Source organism: Bolinopsis microptera, chromosome 13 (assembly GCF_026151205.1).
Source record: "Bolinopsis microptera isolate Bmic1 chromosome 13, MBARI_Bmic_1.0, whole genome shotgun sequence".
NCBI lineage: Eukaryota > Metazoa > Ctenophora > Tentaculata > Lobata > Bolinopsidae > Bolinopsis > Bolinopsis microptera.
In genome coordinates, this window is record NC_087084.1 from 14,417,285 (window position 1) to 14,443,721 (window position 26,437).

The following is a 26,437-nucleotide window of genomic DNA, read 5'->3' on the forward strand; positions in this document are numbered from 1 at the left end:
ACGTGACGTCATCACGTGACGTCATAACACATCTTGTTTACAATATTCACAAAAACAGCTCATAAATGGTCACTAATAAACCGAAATATTAACAATACATTTATAGAACATGCAACCATGTCAAGAGATATGTTTAATTAACAATATAACAATAATGTTAAAGTTTAATTTACCTTGATGCTTTTGGTGACGTTGGACTTAACGTCCATTATGTTCAAATCACAACCCTGGACCATGGGCCGCTGTAAAGGAAGGGGAGTTAATTTTTAAATGATAAAAGATAGAAAATGATACATTCAATCAAATCGTGTGATGGTATTGGCAGAGTTGAATACAACTAGCGCGCTAATTATGGTATGTATTTTTGCTACAAAAATCATTCGTATTCTCGATATTTTCAAGCAATAAGGGTTAACTAATTAAGAGCATTTTAATTAAGCAAATTCTAAAGTTCAAAAAACTATTTTTGGAAAAACGAGAAAAAGGAGTGTTTAAAGTAGTAGTGCAGGTTTGTTATTTATCAAATGAAATGAAATGAAATAAAATATTTGTATGTATCAACAATCAATATTAAAATAAAGATTGCGGCTGGTCTTGCGTTATAATCCAAAAAATAGATACTCAATATATAAATGTATTCTGTGTAAAATTATCTTTATCCCGGTTGTTGCGACAAGTGAAAATGCTCTTATTAGGGAAAGGAGTTTACTCGACGTTTCAATGTAACTACATCGTATTTATGATCTCAGATTATTTGTTATATAGTAGTGTTGAAAGTATTAATAATAATTAGTATTTTACAGGACAAGAAAACGACAATTTCAAGAAAACATATAATTGTACAACTTTATTTAATATCAATTAAAGCGAACAAAAATATATTTTATATATAACTAGCAGGAGTAGGCTATCCATTATCGGTATGAAATCTTTTATCTTTTATCTAGATAAACAGATAACGATTTAGGTTCTATCACTGTATTGTGGCAGTATTCGGTTATTTCTATTGAATTTTTATACCAATAAAAATTTATTTTATCTAGATAAGCAAATAACTTTTTTTAACGAATTATCGGAGATAATTATCGATATCAATTATCAGAGTGGATAGCTTAAGCAGGACCTTTAGCTTTATAACAGATATCTTATCGTTTGATTATAAGGAGTAATAGTACTATGTTTACAGTATGCACTGAAGGGGTATCCTTGGAAGTTTCTTGAACTTTTAACAGGTACCCCTCCTCATTTAACCCTCAATTAAGTTTCCTATCATTCGGCTGAGTTGACCGAGGAGATCGCATACCTTACTCGGGATTATTATGACCGGGATAAAGTGGCGGGTTTAGGGTAATTTCGCCATATTTTTCCCGAACCACATTTTCACCGGTCGTTAATAAACCCGCCGACTCAGCTTTTAGGGTTCCGAAGGGGTATGGGTGCTCATATTTTAATCGTTGTCTCATATTCACTAAAGAAGACTATTGGGACACTTGTTGTAGGTTTCTCGACTTCATTTGGCTAAAATTGCAAAAAATTCACCTTTTTGCCAAATTCTTGTCATATATCCTTATTGTCAAAGTTGATTTAAATAGGCCAATTTTTAATTTCTTATGTATTGACTATCTCTACATAATGAAATAGGACTCAAAGTAAAAGTAACAGTTAAATTAAAACTTGAATTAATTAAAACTGTCAATAACATGAATCAGTTTCATCAGTCATTTATTCATAATTCTAAACAATGTGAACGATGCATTCTTTCGAAGTTTGATTAACCACGAGTCATTATTTCTGTCTACTTTCAACAATTATTGATAATTCGACTTGTTTCACAAGTTTTAGCACTGCGAAAATTTCTAAACTTGCTTATCTCTAATAAGGAAATTTACATCTGAGACAAAATTTTTGAATCTAAAATTGAAAGGTTGGACACCGGTAAAATGGCGACCGGGAAAATGTGGTGGGTTTTGAGCAATTTCGCCATATTTTTCCCGAACCATATTTTAACCGGTCGTTAATAAACCCGTCGTAATAATCCCGAGTAAGGTAGATCCAATGGATCTTTAGCTACTCCCTAGACTAGGTGACACTAGGATTCGAACACTGAACCTTTTAAGGTAATTTAATGACTATTAAACATTATATCAAGTGGTTAAGAATGCCCAAAATCGATCTGAGAGCTTTTCAGCTTATAGTACAATCGTGATAGTAACAGTAAGTGTGTGCTGCTGCAATTAGATTAGATTACTGCAATATATGTACAATTTTTTGAAGTTCAAGTATCTTTTAAGACGAATTTCCCAAATATAAATCCATCCTCTACAGCAATCTGTCGTTTCCTCATCATTTCCGGCGTGCTGAGAATCTTGTGACACTCGTCACTCAGACTCTGTAGTGAAACTTCGTACAAACAGTGTGTCTGATCCATCCGTTCTCTATCCATATTTTGTTTAGTCCTGGTAAAGGTTTCGTGGTCCAGAATCATCAACTCAGCTATATTTCGTTTAATTTTGAAGCCTTGATTATTACTACTACACCTAGAATTAGTGGCATATTGGATGGCATTGGACAAACTGACCGGGTAGTCAGGGTCAAGAATTCTTTTCTTTACTTTGTTATAGAAATCCAAGCAGCCTTGTGGAGACCAGGTATGAGGACGTCTGGGTTTCGATTTGGAGACATGTCGTGATTTAGGTAGAAAAGTTGAGGTTGAGGTAGAGGTTGGGATTTGAGATATGACGGGGGCAGGAGCTGTTATCGAGGGAGTGGAGGAGAGAGGTTTCTCCATTGACAAAATTTCTTGTTTCATTGGTTTAGAGGAAGAAAGTCTGGGACGTTTCATAGATGGTTCAGGATAAGTAGAAAGGATAGTAGATGGGGTGGGGAGGTGGGGCATTCTTCTCCATTCGGCTATGTGGTGGGGACAGAGGGTGAATGTTGCTGAAGCTTCAGTAGGATCAGTAACACCAAGGCTACAGGAAGTGAAGCAACAGTTCTTGCAGCTGAGGAAAGAGGGACGTTCCATATCTGATAATTGTTGTGAAATAAAACTAGTTAATTAAATATTGGCTATAAGATATGATGACCAATGTATGAAATGAAAAGAGGTATTTTTATCCCGCTCATTTTATTAACCAACAACACAAGGAAAGTGGTTAACCATGTCAGAGCGATGACAGTGATGTGAGCAAATGTGTAAAAGTATATATAAAAATTATTCAAACAATATACACATAATATAGCAATGACCCTATATAAAATCAACCCTTTAAGAATTCAAAAAATTCCCTTAACAATCAAAAATTTTTTACCCTTGGCCTTGTGGCTCCAAGTTAAGATCTAGACTGTTTATATCAACAATGTTTTTTCTCGCACCTCTGTCTCCACGGAGAGACATCACTGTGTAAAAGTATGACTCATTATAAGGCCAAAAGAATGATGATTTATCACTCTACACTGGACTGTCACGTGACTTTTTAACCCGTTCTCTGGCTGGCCCTAAATGAATATTCGAAACCCTAACCCTCTAATCTGATCCCATCCCTAACCCTTACCCAATCCCTGACAAAAGCATATGCTGAAACCATAATGAGAAATTATACCAACGTCCTTGATCTGTCATATCACGTGATCGGGACAGTTTTTCACCAATATCTCACCAGGGGAGCATTTTAACAGGTTGGTTTCAACTGTCGGGGGCCCTTTTTTAAATCTCGAAGATCGAGTAATTTAGCACGCTCGAGGCAAAGACAAAATTAAAACATCTTTTATATAGCACAAGTATTATCAAAGCATAGTTAAAACATGAAAGTTAGTGAATCGTCGGGAACTAAACGGTCGAATAACCGACGGTTGACAAGAACAGGAATGTTTTATAAATAGCGCTCGATTTATAAGTAATAACTGATAACGAAGTTCTTTAAAAGAAAAAAATTGCGCGGCACACATTTTTAGAATTTTAGCGCTTCTGGGTATTATAAAAATTTAAGCATTCTTATTAACCATTTATTTTGTCACTCGATCCCATTTTTTACATCATTATATCATAATTATAAGAAATTCTAAAAAACTTTGTCATATCATTTAAAATTGTTTGTATTGTGTGACCTTGAACTTAACATTAAAAATGTTTTATATTTGATTTCAATTCGCTTCTAATTTTAAAATCGTAAATATCGATTTACAATTATTTCATATTATTTACCGTTTAGTATACCGCTTAATTTAATAAAATTTACAAATATCTATATTTTAGATTATTTAATTTATAAACATTTAATAATTTTCATTTCAATTTTTATTAAATTATTTTACATAATGATTTTTGTTTTTGTTTACTGTTTACAGAATCATAAAATTCTTTTCCTTGAATTAAAATTGGTAACTGTTAGTGTTGTTTTGTTTGCAGAATATTTCTTAAAGTGATAAAGATTTCAAAATGTTTAGTCTGTACTCTGAGTGCCAAGGAAATGATTTGTATTATGAAATATTTAGAACTACCGCGACGCGCAATCAACGTCCCAAACTTTGTCATCACGGATTTCACATAGTCAGTTCTGAAATGTGTGCGGAGTAAGCAGCAAAGTTAAGCGTTAGCCAATCGAGCACCTGAGATTGGGAAGCGTGATCGAAGCATGACACAGTGACCTCCCACGTGACTTTTTTGTTTCCTCTAGCAGCTCTCCTTGTAATTCCAGCAACAGCCCGTTGTGGCTGTTGTGTTTTGGGAGCTCTACTAGTTTGCGGACAATGATACACTAACGCAACATTAAGTTCGTCGGAAGTGAGTGTAAAACTTACAAGTAACCCAACAACTCCTTTAGGTCTCATGAATCGCGATGGCTGTCATCCTGTTCCTTATAGATACCAGCGGATCCATGAATCAACGGACTTATTTGGGACCGACGTATCTTGACTACGGAAAGATTGCCGTGGAAAGCTTCTTAAAGGTATCAGTATTAACCATCCCACAACTTGAAATCTTAATCACCACTCACTCTACATCCCGATTAAGAAACTTCAACTAAATTCACTCAATCCCCAGATACGCGGTAAAGATCACGTCAACTGGAAGGATAGGTACATGCTGGTCACCTGTGAAGACTTCCCAGCGGCAATCAAGGTATACATCAGATCTTCAAGAGGTCTTCTCAGTCGATATTTGATGGGCAGGTATTAAAATGGGGTTGTTTGAGGCGTCCCAGCCCTACCGAGTCTACATTTGTTTTGCTTGTTTGCTATTCTTGTTCGATCCGAGTCTTCGGTCCTGGAGTCTTGATCCACTCAACATTAGGTCCTTTCTCTCTCTTCAGCTGCATTTCAGTGGCATTTATCCCAGACTGTGTGTGACACCTGTGAGGCGGTGGCCATTCTACTGCCACACTCACCATCTCTCTTTCTGGATAGTTCTTCGCTTGCCCAAGTTTCCTCTTCAACAAATGAATAAATTCTGTTCACTTGTTCTCAACTCCCTTGATTTAGCCCATAGAAACACATCGTTTAGTCATCAAATGTAACCACAAGAATATAAATCAGTGTTGCATTTTTGAGGAGTTAAAAGCTCCCAGAAATAAACCTTTGTTCATCTGACGAGTAACACCGGTACACAAGTACAAATACGTCATTTCAGTGTCACTCACTCAACACTATTCATTACACTCTGTATCTGTAATACGATCCTTTCAAACCAGCTTAGTTTTCCTAATTGGAAGACGGGCGAAAGAGTTGATGTCAGAGTGGCTGTTCCTTCTTTGGGCAAAGCGCCAAGTCCTACGGGCTCCGTTTTTACGAGATTTACGTGTTGCAAATTACTGCAAAGTGATGTAGTTGAAAACGTGCGATCACGCCGTTGTGTTAACGTGTGTGCGCGTATATGTGTTTTTGTGTGTGTGTGTGTGCGTATGCGTGTACACATTTTCACCAATCCGGTTATCTTCCCCTAATCCGGTTATCTTCCGGTTGTCAGTTATCAATCAGAGGGGTACCCATCAGAATAAGGTACCGATCTGAAAATTCCAAAATGTGAAAATGTACAAAATAAGGTGAACACAAAGTCGGTGGTGCTCATCACTCCCTATAGCACTGTTCACTTTAGAGTGTTAATTTTCAAGACAGTGCAAACTCATATGCATCATTTTGTGTAACCCATCAATAATATGCGATACATATTATGTGTAAATCTGACAGAAAACCAGTAAATTCCCGGAGATGTCATCATCTTCACATTTACGTCAACCAGTGTATGCGTGATAACAGCAATACATACACACTTCCGGTCAGCCACCCTTCTTTAGACGTCGTGACGTTACGTGGATTATTATTAGTAGATAAACGATCAGATAGCAAACTATCATGAAGTACAGACATAACCACTTTAGGAAATGATGAAGACTAGAAAGAATGGAGTTTCTGTCACATTAAATTGAAATTAGGACAATTAGAAAATTAGGGACAATTAGAAATAGGGACAAATTTCCCGCAGGACACTCGTGCGATCCAGCTAATAGTGTTACTGAATAGTGTCACAATGTGCAACCGAAAACCACACCATATTTGGTAAAGTGAAATTGGGTGATTGTAGCCCGAAGATAAATGGGAAAGACCACCAACTTATCTGACAAATTCTTTTCAGATGAATCAGTGTCAAAAAGTTTTGTTCTGATTTTGAAAGTTTTGGGTGCCTTTCGATATTCTTAATTTTTAAAATTTCAGAATTTCACAACACCACCCTCCCCCTCACTAGTCATCTCGAATGTTGAAATTAACCCCACTGTGTATGATGCGAAGTGTTACATGTGGAGTTAAGTACACAATAAATATATAGTATATACACATATTATGCACACTTTTTATACACTCTTCATAAATACACCATACATGTACAGGAGAGGTGACAGTTTATGGAACGCCTCCCATTTCACTGCCTTCACTCGTCTGACGGAATTGTTACCTATTGGTTATGCGACGTGTAACATACTATGTGACGTGTGATATACTCACTGTGTAAATCTAGATCAGTTCAATGCTGTAACATTAGTTTAACGAAAGTGTTACATTAGTGTAACACTAAAGTAAACTTAGTATAACATTAGTTTAGTATAATTGCAGTACAAGTGTAACATTCGTCCAACAGTATCGGAAAACACATTGCGTAACATTATTGTTAATTAATTAATTAATTAATTGTTACACTAGTGTACTTAATAATCTCCCTGGAACCGGCCTTATTGTTAATAATGCTATAATTATCAAAGACATACATATTAAATTAATATATATTCTATTCATCGTTATTCGTTATTAATAGCATATTCACATAGGTATAATTGTTGATAGCACTGTGTTATCCGCCCCCATCGCAAGTCCGCAGAAATGGAACTTGAATATTAAGTAATTACTGTTAATGAGGTTAATTAGGATAAATTAAGGTATCACACGCTCTCGCAATTACATCAAGTGGATAAACGACGATAAGAATTACAGTCTAGGGCATATGATTGAAATATTACTCCTATCTGCCTATCTATACCTACTTGGTTTGAAGTGAGATAAGAAAATTATTATAGTGGACTGATAAGAAGTTCGTCAGAGGAAGAGATTATTATTTTCGACAGGAACAGCCGGCAGGTAGTTACCAATCAGCCGGCAGGTAGTTACCAATCAGCCGGCAGGTAGTTACCAATCAGCCGGCAATTTGTTACCCTAGTTACCAATCAGCCGGCAGCTAGTTACCAATCAGCCGGCAGCTAGTTACCAATCAGCCGGCAGCTAGTTACCAATCAGCCGGCAGCTAGTTACCAATCAGTTGGCAGCTAGTTACCAATCAGCCGGCAGCTAGTTACCAATCAGCCGGCAGCTAGTTACCAATCAGTTGGCAGCTAGTTACCAATCAGCTGGCTACTAGTTACCAATCAGCCGGCAGCTAGTTACCAATCAGCCGGCAGCTAGTTACCAATCAGTTGGCAGCTAGTTACCAATCAGCCGGCTACTAGTTACCAATCAGCCGGCAGGTAGTTACCAATCAGCCGGCAGCTAGTTACCAATCAGCTGGCAACTAGTTACCAATCAGCTGGCTACTAGTTACCAATCAGCTGGCTACTAATTACCAATCAGCCGGCAGCTAGTTACCAATCAGCCGGCAGCTAGTTACCAATCAGCCGGCAGCTAGTTACCAATCAGCTGGCTACTAGTTACCAATCAGCCGGCAGCTAGTTACCAATCAGCTGGCTACTAGTTACCAATCAGCCGGCAGGTTACCAATCAGCCGGCAGCTAGTTACCAATCAGCAAGTGAGATAAGAAAATTATTATAGTGGACTGATAAGAAGTTCGTCAGAGGAAGAGATTATTATTTTCGACAGGAACAGCCGGCAGGTAGTTACCAATCAGCCAGAAGCTAGTTACCATTCAGCCGGCAGCTAGTTACCAATCAGCAAGTGAGATAAGAAAATTATTATAGTGGACTGATAAGAAGTTCGTCAGAGGAAGAGATTATTATTTTCGACAGGAACAGCCGGCAGGTAGTTACCAATCAGCCGGCAGGTAGTTACCAATCAGCCGGCAGGTAGTTACCAATCAGCCAGAAGCTAGTTACCATTCAGCCGGCTAGTACGACCAATAAAATCTGCAAGCAACTGTAAAAAAGCAGGTCCTCCTCGATGTTTACTTTTTCCAAAAGCCAACTGCGAATCAGTCAGCTTTAGTATCCATAGTGCGGTAGTAGACAAAACAAGTGAAATGTATTTTAATTTTTTTAAAAGAATCTTTTTAAAATGTCGAAAAATCTTAAAAATGTAAAGTAAATAACACTAAAACTTTGAAGTAAATGATCGATATGTAAGTCTGATAACTGTTTAAAAGTAACAAGTAAAGAATTACAATATGTGTATAGAAACTGTCTACCAAACGCGATTTCAGTCTCGACAATTCTAACTAGCAGTTTTACTTTGCGCTCTTTTGATCATAACGCAATTATTTCTGTGATCTTTGAAAGTGAATTCCTGCCACACCTGCCACAAGGATACACTTAGTTTTAGATACGTGCTAGTTAAAATCTCTGCGTATTTATACTTTATAGATACTGGCTTACAAATTGAAATTAGTGCTCTTTCCATCGTATTAGATTTCATTTGGGATGGGAGGTACTCCCTCTAGGCTCTATTTCAACTCAGTATGGATGATGTGATTTGTCATCAAATGTACCAAAACCCTCACGTCTAAAAATAGGATGAATCGGGTTGTCAAATCTTATTAAATCTCGGCCTTCTGAAGAATGCTGTGTCCCAAAGAAGGTTTTTGTACGATATTTTGATTTTACAAAGGAGTATAAAGTTCGAGATCCATCATGTTGATGATCATTGCAATACACAACCTTATTAGTTATTAGTCTTTCTCACTTTCAAAATAATACGAATTAATACTAGTTATATGCTGTAATACTAATAGTATATATAACCATAACGGGGACTTGACTTGTTGTGGGAACTGAAGACCATGTGTAGGATAACCATAACACCCTGACACCCAGTAAATTGTACGTACATTGTACGTACTTTATACGTACTTTATACATATAATAATACTTTATCATTTATACATCACTAAGATATGTTTTTGCTACTGTTAAATACCTGTACTTGCATGTGAACATGATAACTTAAATTGTGACCCACCCTGTAATTAGTAACTGCAACTACAAGGGTGGACATAATGACGGGATAATATGTTTAATTGGCTTGCATGTTACTGGGAGATGACGTGAACAATATTATTAGTGTACTTGTTAAAATAACGAAATGAAAGTGTTGTTAATAACTCTGATTAGGAGGTTCCCGTAATGTCATGATGTAGGGTGACATTACGAGAGTGAAATGTGAAATGTGAAATGTGAAATGTGAAATGTGAAATGTGAAATGTGAAATGTGATTATATGTGATATGTACTGTGATATGTGATATGTGAAATGTGAAATGTGAAATGTGAAATGTGAAATGTGAAATGTGATATGTGAAATGTGATATGTGAAATGTGCTTTCCTTTCTCCATCTTCACTTCTAACGACGTGACATAATGAACATTTCACCGCTGGACGAGTCAATAAGGAATATGTTAATAACTGGTTGAAAACTTGTACACACTGCTACTCTAAGTGTATGAATTGTATAATGTACACTGTATAATGTGCACTGTATAATGTACACTGTATAATGTATAATGTACACTGTATAATGTACACTGTATAATGTACACTGTATAATGTACACTGTATAATGTACACTGTATAATGTACACTGTACACTGTATAATGTACACTGTATAATGTACACTGTATAATGTACACTGTACACTGTATAATGTACACTGTATAATGTACACTGTATAATGTATAATGTACACTGTATAATGTACACTGTATAATGTACACTGTATAATGTACACTGTATAATGTACACTGTATAATGTACACTGTATAATGTACACTGTATAATGTACACTGTACACTGTATAATGTATAATGTACACTGTACACTACTACTCTCAGCCTCTCCTGTAATACATTCCCTAACACGGCACATCTCAGTACTGGTGCATGACAACCACTACATTTCATTTCGAACAATACAGTTCACTTGTGAGGGGGGGAGGGCACTGCTGCACTGGTGGTGTTTACCTAAAAGTTTTTAATTTCAAAATTACAATAAATAATAATACCATTGTTTGTATCGTTATCATCTCAATAGATATCGACGTCTCGGAAATTTTCGACGTAAATCGTGAATATAACATGGTTTTGAATGGTTCGAACGGAATGGTCCATGCGATATTTTGGACACAATTAATAAACAATCATATGAGCAGAAATATAAACAGTTTATTATCGAAACTTTTTGGTTTGTGTATTTCCCAACAAAGATTGCACACTTAAGGGGGCATACACCAAACCTGTCCAACCCAACTGACCTCATAGGCAGTTCAGTGACCATCTAGCGCACCGTTTCCACACAGAACAAATTGAGAATACCTATTTTTGTAATCGAGCATTTCCTGGTTAGAGTGGAATTTTCGGAGAAAATAATTTTTTTGGTTAAGGCGTTCTCTCGTGCAGCGAGAAGTCATGTCTCTGGTCAGTTACAGGTTTTTAAAAGTTTTCCTCGGAAATGACATAACCAGTTAACCGCACAATCTGAAGTCGATCAAACTTTGAAGTTTGTTGGTCGTTTTAGTAAAAATGAATACCATATTTGGTCATAGTATTTAATTGTCGATAGAGTCGAAACGAATTTCATCGGTATTCGGTGTTGTATTAGAGGTATTGGAAATTCACTTGATTGGGTGGTACTGGTAGTGGCAACTTCATTTCTTTTAAAATTGTATTTCTTTCGTATTAAAGCTGATACTGATAAAAAGCATTACCTACATCAGCTGTATCTGAATCTCGATCATAGTCCATCTGGTCCATCTTAGAAGGGGAAGTTATGTAATCCTAAACATGGGATCGCACTCCTTCCGTCTATTTCGAATGTTAAAGGAAATAATACACTATTCTAGAATGCAATGACCGATTTACCCCCAGTTAGAGACATTTATTACAGGGGGAACATCTGGTTTTTAATTAGATTTTCACCTTTTATAGGCTAAATGTGGAATTTCAGTTCTGATGAAATATTGCTGTTCCACGAAAAAAATAAAAATATTTTCTACAGAACAGAAACAGTTACAATGTCTGAACAATGTTCAGTGAACATGTCTGAACATGTCTGAACAGTGAACGTATCTGAACATGTCCGAACAGTGAACGTATCTGAACATGTCTGAACAGTGAACATGTCTGAACATGTCTGAACAGTGAACATGTCTGAACATGTCTGAACAGTGAACGTATCTGAACAGTGAACATGTCTGAATAGTGAACATGTTAGTTTCTGTGTAAATGCAAGTGGTGTGTGTGAGGGGTCGTGACTGAATGACGTAATAATCACCTGCTGGGTTCCTTACAGGTTCTACTTTGAAAGCCTGTAATATACAATCCTTATAATACAATCCTTATTCTCGTTCATTTTAGTGATGACTACACCCCGTTTTATGGGGTAATAATAATGGTCTGTGAGAGAGAGAGGAATTGCTATTCTGTTGTTGTTCCGGCTATCATTATTGTATTAGATGAGTGGGGGGGGGGGGGGGTCACACAGCGTGAAATTTATACGTGTCACTAGCTGCATAATATATGCAGGTAATGAATCTCTAAACGCTCCTATGTTGCCCTGGCTTCGTCACCAGTCTATCCATCCCTCCTTCTCTCTCTCAATCTCTTGTGTTAGGGTGGATCCTGAATACAGTGGGCTTTTAGCACCTTCAAGACATTGCTCACAACCTGGGTGGATTATCAATATTATACTGTTGGTCAGATTATCCACTATCTCTCTGATTGGCTGAGTTTATAGGATAGTTGGTCAGAGGGGTCGATCTCAGTGTAATGTTCCCATGTTTCAATACAATACAATACAAGAGCAGGTCTCTCCCGCAAGTTGGGATGGCCTTATCTCCTTTTCAATATAACCCTATGCCAATCTGTGCCGAGGCACTATACTAGCTGTAGGGGGGTTAGTCCAGCCGAAGCTGCACCAAATCACAGCTTGGTAACTGGCCGACTTGCATCCGACCGGATTTGAACCCGGGCCTTCTGCTTGGGAGGCGATCATATTACCACTATACCACCCGACCGATGTTTCATCTGAGTCTATAGTCAGTCTTCCTCTAGGAAAAATCAGTGCACCCTGAATTCCTATTGATGTTCCATTTAGTTCTTATCAGTCCTTTTCTGGATTCTTGGTTTTTATTCCATGATAGTGTTTGAATTGTTCAGTAACCTAAGTGAGAGTACTCCCCTAACCCACTCTTCACCCCCAGGTTGGATGGCGTGACGTAACACGTGACCCCACGCCCACTACTCACTTCCGGGAGGAACTTAACCAGCTGGTAGCAACCAGTATGACTAACCTGGGAGGAGCTATCAAGTGTTCTTTGGACCTTTTAAACATTCACAGGGTACAGAACGGGCTGGATAACTACGGGCAGGTTGGTACTCAGATCTGCATTTCAGAAAATAATCAACCTCAACATATTGAATTATTGATTATAAATATATGATGTTTTAGCACTTATGATATATTATACATTATATTTAACATTGCTCCACAGCTATCACTCTCAGTTCTCCATTAACAAGCATTTGTCCAGGGCCGGAACCCGTTCCTGTTCGAACCTGCTGTTGTGGTGATAATATCAGACGGGTGTAGGCTCACTAACACTCAAACTGTCACCGATACGGTCAGTACTTAAATCTTAAAGAATCAGCTTGACACTACGTGATTATATTGGACTAGTGTAACCCGTGGCTACGGCCGGGACTTCACTATCGCAAAAGTATAAACCAGCCTATTATATTCGAAAACTCGCATAACATTTTCGTAGTTAAAACGATGCGAAAGTACGAACTCGCTCATTTCAAACAGACCACAATTTAATTCTGAGTGCCCCTCACATATCTAATAGTAATACTTGATAGGCAATCTTGAGTTCCCTGCCAAATTACCTAATTATATAGCAAATTTATTATGAGGAGAGAGCGAGAGAGCGAGAGTGGGAGAGTACACACACACACGCACTTAAGTATCACATTTGGGTCACAAAATGATCAATTAAACCACTTACCACCGACCGATTAAAAAACCTTTATCATTTGGCTTCGTCAGAGTTTTCTCGGCACTATACCGAAAAAAACATCCCCGTAACTCTTACCGTTTTCTTGATTTAAGCCGTTCGGAAATTACACACATCTTGGGATTATTAGTATTGATAGTTTTTAGGGCTGTGGGGCAAATGGTGTGGTGAGAGTTTGGCACCACTAGAATTTTATTTCTAGTGGTTCATGAGCCTTTTCATATGATTAATCATGCACATGAGTACATAACATGTTAAGATGATCAATTGACGATGTATCGTTCTTGTTCTTGAACATAGTTGGCATCATTTCTTCACGTAGTTCACCTATACAAGACGGATCGTAAATAAAGTCTCTACATTCTCCGTTGGATCCGAATGAAGCTCCATTGGAAAAATTTAATTTATTCTTTGAGTTCAGTGGAGATGAATAGGCAATAAGTGGAGAGCAATGAGTTGTTAAACATTTTCCAAATTCAGCCCAAACCTCTACATTCTGCTATAATAATGCTTGGGTTTGTAACCGAATTCTAACGGGTCAAATTGATTAAATTAAAAAACCCAAAAACAAAACTGTCTGATACTTTTTAAGGAAACTTTAATTTTTCATCCGCCCTGACATTAAGCATACTGTCACAACAGAACCGGGCAACTATCTGGCGCGGAGCCAAGTTTACGTTTTCGACTTCTAATTGTTAATGCGTTCCAACTGCAGATTATGACCAAATAAGGCACATTTTATTCAAATCTTTACACCTTCAAGTAAATTCTTATTTAACCATATTTTTTAATTTTTTTGGAAAGAAAATTATTTAATTACCCAATTACTCCCATGAACATCGGCGGAAGTACTGTAGTCCGGTCAAATGCCGAATAATTTTACATTTAACATATTACGTTAAATACAATGGTAATTTAAGCCGGATATTTTCGTACAAGGACATAACTTATCATGCAGGAGACGGGTTTGTAGGTGTACTGTGTACTTCAAGTTTTATTGTAATTCCCTTATGACCGTTTTATCATAACTTATGAGTCTCTTGATTGTCCTTGGCGCTATCCTATCTGATATTGTCCAATAAAAAGGCATATACGTCTCGTAGCACGATTTGGCTCGCCTTTGCATGAAGTGTGATTTCACCATTAGCTAATGCAATATTCTGGTCAAGTGATTACATCGAACTAGCTCTATAACTTTGGTTCCGCGATAATTGGGAATGCGCGGCGCGCGCGATACGTCCCAGATAAGATAAGGATCCATAGTGATAGCATTTAGCTCACTGCATACAAGTCGTGCTTTAATACACGACGCCGCGCAGATCTTAGTTCATTGTTGAGAACCCGATAAAATGTTCAGACGTGTATTTCTAACCCTGGCTACACCTAACACCTTATGATATCATTATCAGCATTCTCTCCAATCGGATTAAAAGGAATTGAACGGTACAGCAGCTTTTAATCTGCTGCTCGTAAAATATACGCACATGCAGCATCACCCGGTGGATGTCCTTGCTGTACGGCAGTGTTAAACAAGGAACTGAAACCGAGGGGTTCCTTTCAGGCCCTTCACACTTTGTTTCTGTCTGGTTCTAATGTACCCGTGTACCGTCACAATAGTGACTATAATATTTATCGTTACAGCAGATCTAACAATTTCTGCTAAATTAAATCACCTGCACTTCTTCCAACCCTCTGCAAGTGTCGACATTTGATGCTGTAACACGGCAATTAAGGATAAGCCAGCACAACTCCATATAGTCGACTAAAATACCGCCATCATACCAACATGGACATTATCACAACTTAATCACGATAATCTTTGTGACGAATGATTAGTGTCCAATGTGGGCAACATTGAGTCCTAATACAACTCCTAACATGGTTTATGGTATTATCATTTGCAGAACCTAACGCCCGAGCTATTGTGGCCATTGCTTAATGGTACGAATAGTGAGATTCCCTCACTCTCACTAAACGTACCATTAAGCTCACTCAATAGGGCGTATAAAACTATGTTTGGAATTCATTACTGTAGAGTCTCACACGAAGGAGGGTGTTAGCCAGTCATCTTATAGACTATTTCAATAATCATATTTTGTAACATATTACGAAATATTTTACTGTTACTGCTCTATTTTCCTTTCCATTTATACCACATTTGGTCTGATGAGAGGCTCTAGTTTATTCTTCAGATTCATGTCTTGAGCTTATTAGAAATCCTAGGCTGATTCTATTTATAGTTACTTCTATTCCGATCGAAGTCTAAAAATAACCGATTTATTTATTTCAGTTAACTCTACCAATGCACCCCTCATTCCCTGGGAGCGAACTCACTAAAGACCCCTTCCGTTGGGACCAGAGAATATTCTCGATCGTCCTCCGTTTCAAGGGCAACTCTGACAATGACTTCGTGGAAAGTGTCCCGTTTGATACCCAGATTAACGCCATGTGTGAGGTCACTGGAGGTAAGACAATGATTTAAGCGCTGAAATTAACCGCTGTCAGGACGAATTATAGTTATGGGTTGAATTATGGCTTGATCAATGATCAATGATCAAGGTCGCTGCTAATATATTACGTACATTTACGTACGTCGTACATTTAAGTACATATAAGTTACACGACAATTTGATAAGTGTGTCTCACAGTCATTAAATAATTGCCGGTCTATTTAATAAACATTTAATTGCCAGTACAGTTGCAGTAGTCAGTTGACCATTTGCCTCATGTGGTTAACATTATGTATCTCAATTAGTAATATAATCCTCAGGTCGATCGTACGCAGTTCCTAATCACAAGAGTCTTCTCCAAGCACTAGAATCAATCAACCAGAAAGTCTTGAGCGGGGTTGTAATCCAGCTCGAGCACCTCCCTAGTGAAGCAGAACGAAACCTAGCTAACGAGGCCTGGCGCTCCACCCGTCGCATGATCCTCGTCAACAAAACCAACCCGGGCCAGCTGGCTCACTGGCCTATTCCCGAGAGTTTCTGGCCGACCCGCGAGACCCGCCCTCTCCGCACAGCCATCCCCTTGCTCTACTTCAGTTCAGAGAGTAAGAGAGTCAACGTGTTGGATAATCTGCCGTTTGATAAATACGAGCTGGAGCCCTCTCCGCTTACGCAGTTTATACTGGAGATGAGACAGCCTACTGTGTGTTGGCAGACCTTTGTTAAGAGCTCTGGGAGGGATAAGGGTGAGTGTATTATTGGTTCTTATCATAGGGGAGGTGACTCTCTACGTAGGATTGTTGTGACGTCACAACAATTGTTGTCATGGGGGACCGTCACAATGACGTCACTATCCCACTTAGAGAGTGCTATCTAAGTGGGATTGTGACGTCATTGTTGTGACGTCATCTCCCAACTAATAACCAAGTCTGTATATGTAGAACTTTTTGTGTTTCTCACTTCCCTGACGAACAAACATGTTTTCGGGAGGTAATATAGAAATTATTTTATTTTTACCAAAATTATGTTCTTGATACGTGGTTTAAATTAGATGTAGTTTAAAATTATTAATACGTATTAAATTTATTTTGGAACCGGCCAACACAATAACATACTATCACATTGTAAAATTTACTACATTACCCAACAAAAGGTTAAATATAATAATTGCTCAGAACCAGTGTAAATCTCTAAATTCCACATCCTCAGGTATAAAATCACCGTTTGGCTACCTGAAAGCCAGCGTGAAAGGAACCTGTGTAAACCTATTTGTAATGCCGTACAACTACCCTGTATTGTTTCCTCTACTAGAGGAGCTTATAAAGGAGTTTAGGATGCAGCCTAGTAACCAGTGGATTACCGATTTTAAGAGCTATGTCAGCTCAATGCCCATCTACTATTACATGGTTAGTTTTTGGGGATTATCTCTGATATCGTCATCATTATAATTAAAATTGCCGAACTTAATCCATAAAATACTGCTTAAATTATCAGCTGAGTATTCGAAGATCATCGGTTCTATGACATCACCATCAGAATAACATTGAAATAAGCTGAAATTCTCCCCGACCCCATAAATAATCTCTTACTCCTCCCCGACCCCATAAATAATCTCTTACTCCTCCCCGACCCCATAAATAACCCCTTACTCCTCCCCGACCCCATAAATAACCCCTTACTCCTCCCCGACCTCATAAATAACCCCTTACTCCTCCCCGACCCCATAAATAATCTCTTACTCCTCCCCGACCCCATAAATAACCTCTTACTCCTCCCCGACCCCATAAATAACCCCTTACTCCTCCCCGACCCCATAAATAATCTCTTACTCCTCCCCGACCCCATAAATAACCCCTTACTCCTCCCCGACCCCATAAATAACCCCTTACTCCTCCCCGACCCCATAAATAACCTCTTACTCCTCCCCGACCCCATAAATAACCCCTTACTCCTCCCCGACCCCATAAATAACCCCTTACTCCTCCCCGACCCCATAAATAACCTCTTACTCCTCCCCGACCCCATAAATAACCCCTTACTCCTCCCCGACCCCATAAATAACCCCTTACTCCTCCCCGACCCCATAAATAACCTCTTACTCCTCCCCGACCCCATAAATAACCCTTACTCCTCCCCGACCTCATAAATAACCCCTTACTCCTCCCCGACCCCATAAATAACCCTTACTCCTCCCCGACCCCATAAATAACCCCTTACTCCTCCCCGACCCCATAAATAACCCCTTACTCCTCCCCGACCCCATAAATAACCCCTTACTCCTCCCCGACCCCATAAATAACCCCTTACTCCTCCCCCAGCCTCTGAGAGTTGCTCTGCGGAGGTTAGGAGTACCAGCTTCTCTTCTCTCTCTCATTCCCGACACACCCGATGGCATGTACTTCAACAACATGCTCAAATCTCTCAAAGTTCAGGCTAAAACCGAGGCTACCAGGTAAGGATTATTGGGTTTAAATAGGTTGTGTTTATCATATGTTTGATCTTTGTCAGTATTGTGGCCATTTTTATGCTCCTCCACTCCGTTTGGTTTAATTCTCAGTTTTTATTTCAGAGTATTTTCATCTCAATTGTTACGTGAAGTTAACACCTGCGCGTAACACCTGCTCAATGCACTCATCACATGAAATTATCACCAGGTACATGGACCAGATAAAAGCAAAGGAAAGCGCAGAACAAAAGATTGATGTCCCGAGAAAACATGTATCAGTAGCAGATGTCAGGAAGAGTCTTAATTTGGAGAAAAAGGTAATTATTAACCGTTTAATTAATAAATTGGTTGATTAGATGATCGGTTGTCAATATCTGACTGCCGTGGTTCGTTATTTTTAAGTAACTGAAATTCACGATTTTTCGCTTCTTAAAATAGATTGAAATCAATCTTTATTTAGTTTATGACAGTACGTAATAAACCGTGAATTATTTATGATAAATTAAGCATTATACAAATATTCCAATACTTCAAGATACCGCCTTCCAGAGATAGTGCTAAGAAAGCTAATATTCATTATATTAATCACCTTAATAACGCCAGAATGTGTGTGTGTGTGTGTGTGTCTGTGTGTCTGTCTGTCTGTCTGTCCGTGTGTAATTTCCGGTCGGTTATACAAAAAAAACGGTAAGAGTTAAACGGGACTGATTTTTTCGGTATAGTGTCGACAAAACTCTGATGAAGCCCATAGGAAATTTTTTTTTAAATCGGCCGATGTTAAGTGGTTTAATTGATGGTTTTGTACCACAAATGTTACATAAAATTGCGTGAGCAGAACGGCAAGAGTTACGGGGCTTGCTCTCTCTCTCTCATTACTGTGTAATATGTTATAGCTGCATTTAAGTAGCGTCATAATTGGATTAGCCTGGAAGATTCGCTGTAATGTTATACCTTAAGCTTATTAGGGGAGGGGGGACTGTTAGTGTTTGGGGTCTGTTTGGACTGCAGAGAGAGAGAGAGAGAGAGAGAGAGAGTTCATACGACAATGTTATGCGTGTTTTCAAATATAATATGCGGGTGTGGTGCGGAGTTAACAAGGGTTAATTTCTATAACGATTTAAATAAAAATAGAAAGCGGTTTAAGACGGGAGTGATGAGGTGTAATACTTGGTGTTCAGACCTTATGATCATGGAGTGTGGTGCCTCATGGCTAATAATGACTTAATTATCCACAAGAAATAACTGATTATGAGATTATTGTTTAAGAAACTATTGGGTCACCTAATGCGGGTTTTGACTCAGCGGGTAATTACTCCTACCCTTTTTAACTGCGGCAGTGAAATCCCGGCCGTAGGCCGGGTTACACTAGTATATTTATATATATCCATCATATTTAGCAAAACCGTCTCAGTCTCTGTTAAATCTAGCGTGTCCATGTTGTCTAATATAATAATATACGAATATCTCCTGGTTTCCTGGACCTGGCATAATTAGATTAGCAGCTGCGGTCGTGAAGATGTCAATTTTAGTTTCATCAAATCATTAAATCAGTTTTTTAAACTGAAATGTGGGGGTCTCTTTCTAGCTACGTGCCAGGTCTCTTTCGTGTGCTCTCCAGTAATATTGGAAAGTTCTGAAACCACGAAAAAGCATGACATCGCCTTAATTTAGAACACTATGCTAATAAGAAGCCATTTCTACCGCTATATTTAAAAGAGGGCTATTTATAGAACAGCACAAAAAAGCAATTATTAGCCACTCACTACTCATTACATTTGTATATTATTTATATCGTGTTATATTATATTACACAAATACTTTAGTTAGGTGTGGCACAAGCTCTCCATTTCTAACTTGAAAACTCCATTTCTAACCTGAAAACTCCATTCCTAACAGCTGAAAACTCCATTTCTAACCTGAAAGCTCCATTTCTAACCTGAAAGCTCCATTTCTAACCTGAAAGCTCCATTTCTATTAACCTGTAAACTCTCAGATTGAGAAGGAGCCGGAGGTGATAAAGAACCCGTACCACACACCAAACAACCAGATGATAGAGCAGTTAACCCTGCTGAGAAGGGAGATGGGGCTTGTTAGGTCCTGCAGCAGCACCGAGAATTTAGCTGGTAAATATATTTAATTGATTAGTAATAATTAGTAATAATTAGTAATAATTAGTAATAATTAGTAATAATTAGTAATTATTAGTAATAATTAGTAATAATTAGTAATAATTAGTAATTTCACGATTACAATAGAGTTGGGAAACTCTCAACGCAATCATTTGCAAGTTTGCTTTTTAAAATTCCTTGCACACATTAAGTTTCCACTATTTTTACTACTAGAGTGGCTCCGCTTTTTTATATCAGTTTTACTTGATATACCCTTAAAAGCGAGACCCAGTAAATCAGGAGTCCATGTTATTTCTTGTCAACATAGTGTGTATACATGTATATATAACACTACTACTATATAACGTAGTGTGTATATCATAGGTGCGGTGACGTTTTGTAAATAGTGCAATTCCTTAGTAGTGCGTGCAAAACACTGCAATTAAGCTGAACAATTCGCCAGATTTGCAGCCTTTAAGTTCTCTCAGGTTTTAATTGTCCTGTTAACAAAAAGTGTTAGGTCCATAAAATATGTTTAAAGCTGCAACCAGGATCGCAAGTACTGGTGGAATACAGTAAATGGCTGGCTGACTAGATATATGTATATAGATGGAGTTGCTATCGAAAGATTCAGGTTAACATCTAAACCTGTAATAGTAATTTGTTGATTTTTCTCACATGTTGCCCTACACAATCGTTTTTGTTATCACGACAGTCAACTTACAAGGTGTCTTAAACTGGGTTTCCTGGAAATTCAAAATGTATAATCCTATATTTATTAATTATCCTCATAGAGGTTTTACAATTAGATGGGCAGGTTGGCTGGGGCTAGTTGAGCTGGTGATGAGCCAAATTAAAGTAAATTATTCAATATTGTAACTTAATAATATTACGATATAATATTCCAACACATTGTGTGTATAAAATAAAGTGACTCAATTTCAATCGGTTGACGGATTGCGATCCAGCTTGATAAGTTTGAACATTTGTCGACATTCACACTAAAAAGAACGAATATCGATAGTATTCAAAGTCGACGCATTACCAATGCAATGGAACTTGCTATTTGATGATAATAACGAACTGTTTGTATATATTTATCCTGATTTACAAAATTCCTACTCTACTTTCCGATGTTTATCATGAAAAACGTGTAACCATACTCCTTAACTACAGTTATGAGCATTTCGATCTTATCTCATTATACACAGCGATACCAAGTTGAATTGTGAAGTACACAAATATGATTTAACGAATAATGATGGTGCAAAAAAGTGTGTGATACCACTGCATTATAATATGTTACCTCTGCTGTACAGCAGAGTTCTGCTATACAGCACTGCTGTATAGTGTGTATAATGTATAGTGTATAGTGTATAGCGTACAGTTCATAGTGTATAGTGTATAGTGTATAGTGTGTATAACCTGGTATTTCCGCAGAAGACAGAGCGAGGTTTAACGTAGCCAGCTCCAAAATGGGTCAGTATCAGGAGGCGTTCTCTAAAGCACTCCGGACGGTGGATATTCACCAGCGAGGAAACCACATGTTCGGCAATCCGTTCAAACTGGGCACTTCCAAGGTATGTGTAACTTTTTAATTAGCCTATTACTGGAATTAGCTATTTCATCAGATAATTAGTTGTTGTTTACGAATGATTAATAAAACAGCAAATTTCGATTTGTTTGGTAAGATTAAAAATGATATTTCTAATCGTTCGATCTTTGATCCCTCGAAACGAAGTGGATTCATTTATATTTTGTTAACAAACGTTCACCGCAGAAGCAGATGAACATGATGTTAGACGGAGTCGATGAAGTAAGAATGGAGCAAAAACCCGCCAACCGGCGCAAACAACTGCCTCTCAAACCCTTCGCCGCCCCATCGCCGCCAGAGATAGTCACGCCGCCTACTCCCTCACTGTCGGCAGTAACTCCGCCGCCAACGCCCCCTGCGCCAACTCCGCCGATCGTGCCGCCTGCTCCGCCTAATTGGACGGGTATGTGAACCTGCTAGTGCTAGTTTTTAACTGTTCTGAATAACATAATATTTTTTCAGTTAAAACGAAGCAGTAACATCGCAATTATGACGCGATTGTTTAACCTTAAAAGCCATTCTTTCTTTCTTTGTTTAATTATAACTCTAGTTTTAAAGTTTCACCCACATCTAACCCCCCCTCCCCCTCAGGTCCACCAGAGAGCGCTGCGAGAGTACCTCCGAGAGCGGAGCCCCCTAAACCCCCCAAACCTGTGTCACCAAAACTAAGCAGCAGCGCCATTACACCGTGGGTATTCACCCCAACTAGTCCGGACATTGCCGCTTCTATAGGTACGTGATTTATCCAGTTTCAGTGGAGATGAACAGAAGTTAAAGTTTGGAAGCCAAATAGTGTAAATGAGACCACGCCTGAAGATTTAGAGCGGTAATATCAATATCCAATCCAAATAGAAAGAAGTAATATCTTTAATCTTATTATAACTGTTTACAGGAAGCGGTAACGACGAAAACCCAGCTGTAGAACCAGTACAAAAGAAACCGAAACAGAATCACATAGTGAAAGAGAATGTAGTTTCGATAAACCCCTCACTGAAGGAGAGCTTCTTGAAGTTCTCAGTCAGCGAGAGTTTCATAGATAAGAACAGGATAAAAGATAACTTCAGCGGTGAAACTAACGGTGTTTCCAGAGATCATGTAAGTAATATATCTCCGACTGCACCCTGGCCCCCACCCCAAACCCATACCCACGCTTAACCAACCGACACCACTAACCCATTCAGATCGGTCAGATCTTTTTAAAACGTTGCAGTTTTTATAATTGCAAAATGCAAAAGGAACGAAATCTATTTGTTTTGATCGATTTGCCGAAATTTATTAATTTTTATCATCAACCATGCCATCTCAGGGTCGAAACGATAAAGAAACGGAAACGCATCATAAGATAAAGAAACCGAAACTATCCTCGGGTAATTCGGAGATAAAGAGGGATAACAAACGGCTCAAAGATCTCATCCAGAAAGAACTACGCAAACCTGGAAAGAGTGAGTTTGCTCTGGAATTTAGATCTTTATGCAACTCTTGATAAATATTCCTAAATGAATTCAACGTTTCACATCGTAGAAAGTTGATATTTCCTCGAAATTTTTTATTAAAATTTTGGGCAAAATTAATAATTCATGGAAGAAGTTTTTTTTTGTTTTCTTTTTTGAAGAACTGGGAACGCCTCTATTTGTGATTTATTCAGGAAATTTGTTCGATACTAACTTTTTCTCCTCAGACTACGAGCAGTTGTTTCAATACATGAACCAAGTAAAAGGAACCGCCGACACTAAACGTAACTTTGCGGACGAGATAATCACAGACGCGGAGAAATTCAGAAAGAAGCTGCTCATAGAGCGTCTGAAATCCTGGCAGAAAGAGTTGACAAATAGGTAGCACGTGCGAGATAATGAGCCGCGCGGTCAGGTGCACGTGCCGTGGATTTGACCATGTGACGTTCAGCGTGTTTAGCCGTTAATTCAGATAACGTAACCTCTCGTGATGGAGATGAGTGGAAATGGAAAGACTGAGCATGTTTAGTTGTGGAAACGAGGGACTAGTTAGACGCCCAGGTGTTTTGGAGGGTTGTTGCAACGGCTTATTTACATGAGAAAAAGTTAAAATACTTAAATTAAGTATTTAATTAAATTTCGCTCAGATTGAAATATCTTGGATTGTTTATTTAAGTCGATGTACCCCCTCCGACCCGAGGACACGGTATCGAATGTATATGTCAAACTTAAACCACATTTTATAAATACTGATAAGATGAACTGATGGATTTGTGAGGGTTCCGTTTTTACTGATGCGTTGAGAGCAAATTAAGAAGGTTTTTCTTAAACATTTCTTAAAAAGGTTTATTAAGTTATTACTTTTTAAATTGCGATAAAATCTTTCAGACGTGCCTAATAGAAAGATTTCAGTAATCCAATATCTAATTCTTATTACGAATAGATCAATGGTATTTAAACAGAGCCCCGGTATTATACCCAATTTTGTAAATACCCACTACTAGTGAAACGATCTGACCGACAACTAACGTGGAATAAACTTTCAAATTTATTGAAACTGTTTCTACACGCCTGTTCATAACTAATTAACCAATTTTGATCATACTGTACAGTTAGAAGATTGAATTCTTTAACATGCGAAGTTGGACAGAAGGTGTTGGGTTTAACGGTGACATTTTAAACACAGAAAAAGTGATCTTTAATTGTGAATCGAATGAAAAATTATAATTACAGATAAAATAACAAGATAAACAAAAGTCACTCCTATTTTGAAGTGTGCTATTGGCAATGTGTTATCTATATGATGCTTGACACAGGTAGGCGATACACACTAGTATTGAAATAGTATATAAGATTTCTTCGAGGCCATGTGATTTCTCTATAGAAACGAGAAGGTTAAAGTTTTAAAAAATTTGGATTAATAGTAAAATAACGAATGTGTATCGCTCTCTCGTGATGACATCATTTAAAGCCTATCAGTTAATCTCAGATTATACAATGCTAGTCCTCTAGTCACATTAGCTGCCCAATACCGCCAAAAGCCCATCAAGGTCTATTACGGGTTTTAGAAGGGGTATTCCCGTATGTTGTTGGTAAGTCACAGCGGTTTGCGACTGCTTCTACTAAAATACCCACCAGCAAAATATTACGTAGATGATTTACTTTTCAGAACAAATTTGTAACAGAATCTTCATTCTAACGTAACAATTACCAAACCGTAAGAATCTGCACTAGACCTCTACTTAATAGAAATTATTAATTAACTCCACCCAAGTTTAACAACAGAGCTGTGAGAATAAAATGGGTGATCAAAGGTAGATTCTGTTGAAGAGGTCCCAAAGGTCCATCATTATCACAGTTCGCTTGACCATTTAAAGACAACAAAATCCGGAATAATTTTAGAAATATTCTTAATTTCTCTATTTGCGCGTTAGGAACAGCCGTGCGCGAAACTCTACTTTATACACAAGTCTTGCAAAAATCGAAGACCCTTTATCCTGCGCCAGGAGCTCATGTCCGTGACCTGAGATTTGCTTCAGGGTACGAGAGCACAACAACTGAGAAATCTGCAGGAAGCACAGCTATCAAAAACAAAAATGTACGGCCACTTTAATCTTAATCTAACAATTTTCTAACCCGGCTACTACTTCATTGAAAGAGCGTTTATATAAAGGTTAACACACAAATCATGGAGAAAAGGAAATACTACGCCACAGTGACGTCACACATACGTCACACAACCTAGTAACATAACTCAGCTTACATCTGAATAAAAACCCCAGTACCCAACAGAATAGTCTGAAGTTCTGATTGTCAAACACAGGGAAACATCCTGGACGGGCACATTTATATATAAAAAGCGCAAGTCAGCGGAGAGGGCGAATAGCTATGAATTTTGTGTATCTGAGCTACAAATATTGACTAGTCCCGATACAAATTTGTCGCAGAGTCCCGGGTTGGCTGATTCCATGCTGACGAATATGTTCATTAGTTCGTCCACTCCAGGCTTCGTGTGCGTTTGTTTTAACTGAAAAAGAGGTATTTGTAATTAAACCGCACGTACGACGTAGTAAGTTCGACGAACGGGTACGTGTGGACTAATCATCAAATCATGACGGAATCCACCGACTATTTGAAATTCATCAAAAGAATGCACGGCTCGAGTGCAACATA

The 26,437-nt window shown here is 38.2% G+C and overlaps 3 protein-coding genes across 5 annotated transcripts in view; 1 reads left to right on the forward strand and 2 right to left on the reverse strand.

Annotated features, from left to right (window-relative positions):
* LOC134825307 (methylcytosine dioxygenase TET-like) overlaps positions 1-26,437 on the reverse strand; it is an 80,428-nt gene that overhangs the window by 19,508 nt on the left and 34,483 nt on the right. For both annotated transcript variants that reach the window (XM_063837475.1, XM_063837474.1), the window contains exon 2: positions 174-242. In XM_063837475.1, coding sequence (XP_063693545.1) covers positions 174-236 — 63 coding nt within the window. In that variant the 5' untranslated portion in view covers positions 237-242. The remainder of the gene's footprint in view (positions 1-173; positions 243-26,437) is intronic.
* LOC134825308 (integrator complex subunit 6-like) lies at positions 4,745-25,433 on the forward strand. Its single transcript, XM_063837476.1, has 16 exons — positions 4,745-4,949; positions 5,045-5,122; positions 12,906-13,073; positions 13,236-13,325; positions 16,009-16,183; positions 16,489-16,911; positions 17,375-17,571; positions 18,484-18,617; positions 18,820-18,928; positions 20,605-20,734; positions 22,160-22,299; positions 22,500-22,716; positions 22,905-23,045; positions 23,206-23,408; positions 23,620-23,755; positions 23,992-25,433. The coding sequence occupies exons 1-16, from the start codon at positions 4,839-4,841 to the stop codon at positions 24,147-24,149; spliced, it is 2,610 nt and encodes an 869-aa protein (XP_063693546.1). The 5' UTR covers positions 4,745-4,838; the 3' UTR covers positions 24,150-25,433.
* The window catches only part of LOC134825309 (serine/threonine-protein kinase 26-like), a 30,789-nt gene continuing 29,313 nt past the window's right edge, over positions 24,962-26,437 (reverse strand). For both annotated transcript variants that reach the window (XM_063837478.1, XM_063837477.1), the window contains exon 11: positions 24,962-26,291. In XM_063837478.1, the coding sequence (XP_063693548.1) occupies positions 26,151-26,291 (141 nt within the window). In that variant the 3' untranslated portion in view covers positions 24,962-26,150. The remainder of the gene's footprint in view (positions 26,292-26,437) is intronic.

Bases quoted from the DNA above. Each gene is read 5' to 3' on its own strand.
- LOC134825308 (XM_063837476.1), top strand. From the start codon at position 4,839: ATGGCTGTCATCCTGTTCCTTATAGATACCAGCGGATCCATGAATCAA. The intron at 23,046-23,205 runs GTACGTGATTTA...AACTGTTTACAG, and splicing joins GGACATTGCCGCTTCTATAG to GAAGCGGTAACGACGAAAAC. The intron at 23,756-23,991 runs GTGAGTTTGCTC...TTTTCTCCTCAG, and splicing joins ACTACGCAAACCTGGAAAGA to ACTACGAGCAGTTGTTTCAA.